This window comes from Lathyrus oleraceus, chromosome 3 (genome assembly GCF_024323335.1).
Source record: "Lathyrus oleraceus cultivar Zhongwan6 chromosome 3, CAAS_Psat_ZW6_1.0, whole genome shotgun sequence".
In the NCBI taxonomy this organism is placed as follows: domain Eukaryota; kingdom Viridiplantae; phylum Streptophyta; class Magnoliopsida; order Fabales; family Fabaceae; genus Lathyrus; species Lathyrus oleraceus.
In genome coordinates, this window is record NC_066581.1 from 88,709,662 (window position 1) to 88,714,015 (window position 4,354).

Consider the following 4,354-nt stretch of genomic DNA (forward strand, 5'->3'; position numbering starts at 1 on the left):
GATGTCGCTTACCAAGATGATGAAACTTCTCAAGTTAATGATGTGATTGAAGTTGAACAAATTACAAGTTTGTGTGATACAGTGGTTGAGGGCCATCAAGTTGATGCATCCACATTGTTGACAGAAAATGATGTGGATGAAGAATGTGAAGAGTTTGTATCCGAGGATAGTATCAGAACAGATGAAGACAATAGTATGGATGAAGAGCATGAAGACTTTGAATAGATAGTATGATGTATTGTTACTTAGTGTACTGTGTAATGTTACTTAATGTAGGATGTATTACATGTGTTTATTGATTGTAGATAAAATGCCGCCCCGAACCGATAAGGGTAAGGGTCAGCAGCGCCCGAGGATAAGGGTATGTGAGGCTCCTCAGTCGGCCGTATGTCCTCCCCCACAGAGTCAGGTAGAGCCCATGTCTACGACCTCTCAACATTTTATGCCACTGCAGTCATCTATGGGGTATCCTCCCCCACAGACTCAGGTAGATCCCATGACCATGGGTTCACAACCTTTTCTCTCGCTACTATCATCCCATGGTTATCCTATGGCCCAATTTGGGAACCCATCCTTTATTAGCCCATCTGGGAACCCATCATTTATTAGCCCATCTGGGAACCCATCCTTTATTAGCCCATCTGGGACTTCACCATACCATCAGACTGGGGGATCTAGTTTTCCTCATCCCTCACAGGTACCCCCACCCTTCATGCAGTCTGGGATCTTTCCAGATCCCACACAGGTACCTCTGTCGTCCCAGCATCCCACAAACACACCATCATCATCCACGCTTTCGAGGTCCCACACCCCACCTACCACACACATGCCCTCATCATCCACGCATCATGGGGGATCTCGCACCCCACACCCACCACGTGCCACAGATATACCCGTGCCTGAGGAGCAGGAGGAGCAGGATGACCAGGAGCAGCAGGATGACCATGTTTTAGAGCAACCAACTGCAAATCCCACAGAGTATGAGATGATTGATGGCAGATATTTTATTGAGCCATGTGGAAAATCGTAAGTATCTAATTTATAAATTTTATTTAGTATACATGTTTCCATGTTTCCATGTTTATAATTAACACTTATTCAAATTGTTGTTTAGTTTCTCTCCGAGTAGGCCAGCTGCACAGTGTGTAAAACATGTGATTCAACAAATGTATAAAAAAGCTTGGAAGTCATTCAAAGAACTTTCCAAGGATGAGAAAGATGAATGGTTTGATAAATTTAAGGTAAAATAAATTTTATTGTTGTTATTTTAATTAGTTATTTTATTGTAATATATTATCTAACACTTATCTAACAATTTTTTTGAATGTCATACAACATTGTAGGAAATGTGTACGTGGAATGTAATGGATGAATATATGATTAGAAAAAATTATCGGGGAAGAACATCTGTCCGACTTTCTGACATGCTTAGGCGTGTCAGACTTGATTGGGAAGAACGAAATATTCGTCCCAACTGGATAGGCAAGGAAGTATTTGACGAACTTCTTGCCTATTGGGCTACCGATAATTTTAAAGCTAAATCTCAAAAAGCAAAAGACATGAGAGCATCCGAAAGGGGGGGTTGCCTTAATGCTACAGGAAGTATAAGCATTGGAGAACATGCAAAACGGATGGTAAAAATTATAACTACGGTTTAAAATTATATTTTGATTTATTATGTGTTTAATTAAATTTATTTATATTAATCAGACTAAGGCACAAGGAAGACCCCCCCGACTTAATGAGTTGTTTGTGAAGACCCGTACAAAAAAATCGGGGGATTTGGTTGATGATCGGTCGAGAAGAACTATAGTAAGTTGTTTCTATTTTATTTTTTTTTGTTAAAATTCTATCAATTTTGTGGCGTGAATTTCACGTGGTAATAATGTTTGTGGCATGAATTTCATGTGGCAACAATATATGTGGGATTCTTTTCATGTCACAACTGTATCTAATTATTTTATTTGTTGTATGTGTAGGAGGAGTATCAAAGATTGCTCACACAATTTCTAGTTGAAAATCCTCAATATACACCTGTTGGTTCTAATCCGCTTGATCCACGCGTGGATATGTATATTTGGAGCTTAGTCACTGGAGGGAAGGGACGTAATGGGTGTTTTTTTGGTGTTGGTCCTTTGGCTGGCAACTACAGAACCGGAGATAGAACTTTATTTGATAGAGTTGCAAGTGGGGAAGGAACGTCCCGTCCAACACAATTGACACCTGAAATGATGGAAACGGTGAGGCAACTGGCTCTAACAGAGGCTAGACGAGAGACGGCGGAGCGTGAGGCGGCGTTAAAGGCCGAATTAGAGGAAATGAAAAAAAGACAACACGATATGGAGGAGCAAATGAGACAATTTATGCAGTCCATGAGTAGAAATCAAAATCAAAGAACAAGTGAAGACGATGAAGATGACGACGAATTTGATGTGTAATATTTATTTAGTTTTAAATATTAATTTTTGTATAAATAATTACTTTGCTATTTTTATAATACATTTTCATATGTGTAATTTTAATTTAAAAATATTTCACTTAATTATTAATTATTCTATATTTTATTATTTATTAATTATTTTATCTTTTATTAATAATATAATTTAATAATAACAATATATTTTATCTTTTATTTTAATTTTGTTTTTAAGTTGTGAAGTGTAAATCACGTGGGTAATTTGCCACGTGATTTTCATGTGGCAACATACCATCCATTTTCAAATGTTGTGACGTGATATTCATGTGGCAAAGTTGTGTCATGAATATCACGTGGCAAAGTTTAAGCGCAGAAGCAAGTTAATTCACAATGTTGCGACGTGATTTGCCTTTGGCAAATTAGCGACGTGTTTATCACGTCACAAAAAGTTGCCACACGCGTTCCAGCGACGTGAATCAACACGTCACTATTTTTGACTAGTGAAGTGATTTTCACCTTTGCCACGTGATAATCATGTGGCGGGGGGAGTTTTTCTTGTAGTGTAGGAGAATTAGACAACTCAGATTTAAACTTTGGAACACCGAAAGAGTTGGATCGAGAAATGGAGTGGAAATTTTTGTGGAAAATGAGTGGAAGAAGAATATTATAGTTGTGAAAAGAGTAGCAGATAGAATCATAACCTTGAAATTTGTAGTGGAAGAAGACATCTTTAATGTCATTATTGCTTACACACCTCGGACTGGGTCGGAAGAACGTCTTAAGGTAAAATTTTGGGAGGATTTAGAAGATCTATTTCAGGATATATCCTAAGGAGAGAAGTTTTTTCTAAGAAGAGATCTAAATGGACATGTAGGGAGCGCAACAAAAGGTTTTGAGGGTGTACATGAAGGGTATGGTCTCAAGGAGGTAAATGCAGATGGTAAGTTCATCTTTGAGTTTTCGTCAATCTTTGATCTTACTATAACTAATACCTGGTTTAGAAAAAGAGAGGAGTGACTTATCATATATAAGAACAGGGTGACATATTCTTAGATAGATTTCTTTTTTATTAGAAAGTTGGACCGTAAAATTTGAAGAAAACAGTTAAAAGTCAGAATTTTTTATTTGAAGAAAACAGTTAGAAGTCACACAGAATTTTTCACAAGACTTCATTTTTCTTATTAAAGAGCATGAAGACACTTCGGAAAGATATTGAAATCTCAAAAGTATAATTAAAAGATTGGTCTTTTGAAACATAATAGGAACAATGTAAGAAATTTAACTTAAAGAAATTTTGTCCTTTTATCTCTTTATTTTTTTTATTTCTCTTCTATTCTGAAATAAAATATTTTAAAAAAATAAGATATGATCACCAAAATAAATATACTGAATTATATTATTTATCAAAAAGAAAAACATTTAAAATTATTTTCCATTTAAATATGGTAAGAAGTGAAGATATTATTTGACATTTAAATACACAATATCTTACACCAAAATAACAAACTAAGTATAAAATAATGTGTAAAAAACAAAAAAATATATTCCTTACTGTGTATTATTATTAACGACATAAAAACTTTTTGAATATCTCATCTATTACATTATGTATCAAATTTGTTAAAACAAAAGCAGGAAGGATACAAAAATAAACATAATAGATTATGAGATAGAAATCAATTTATCTAAATCATAATACTATTCCATAAATATACTCGTTAAATATTAATAACTCAGAAAAATCAAATCATGATAAAAAATATATTAAAAAAAGCAAACCATAGTAAAAAATAATTGATACAATTTTTGTGTAAAAAAATATGAATAATTAATACAGTTTTTGTATAAAAAAATATGAATAGTTGATGAGTGAACAAACAAAAACATACCTTTTATCCATACTATTTTGAAAAATCTGAATATGAAAATAAAATAAAA

General features: G+C 34.3%; 1 protein-coding gene across 1 annotated transcript; it reads left to right on the forward strand.

Annotated features, from left to right (window-relative positions):
- The first annotated feature begins 310 nt into the window (after positions 1-310).
- Positions 311-2,438, forward strand: LOC127129833 (uncharacterized). Its single transcript, XM_051058951.1, has 5 exons — positions 311-1,026; positions 1,115-1,241; positions 1,344-1,634; positions 1,711-1,812; positions 1,980-2,438. Exons 1-5 carry the CDS (start codon positions 311-313, stop codon positions 2,436-2,438), a joined length of 1,695 nt encoding a protein of 564 aa, XP_050914908.1.
- The last annotated feature ends 1,916 nt before the right edge of the window (positions 2,439-4,354 follow it).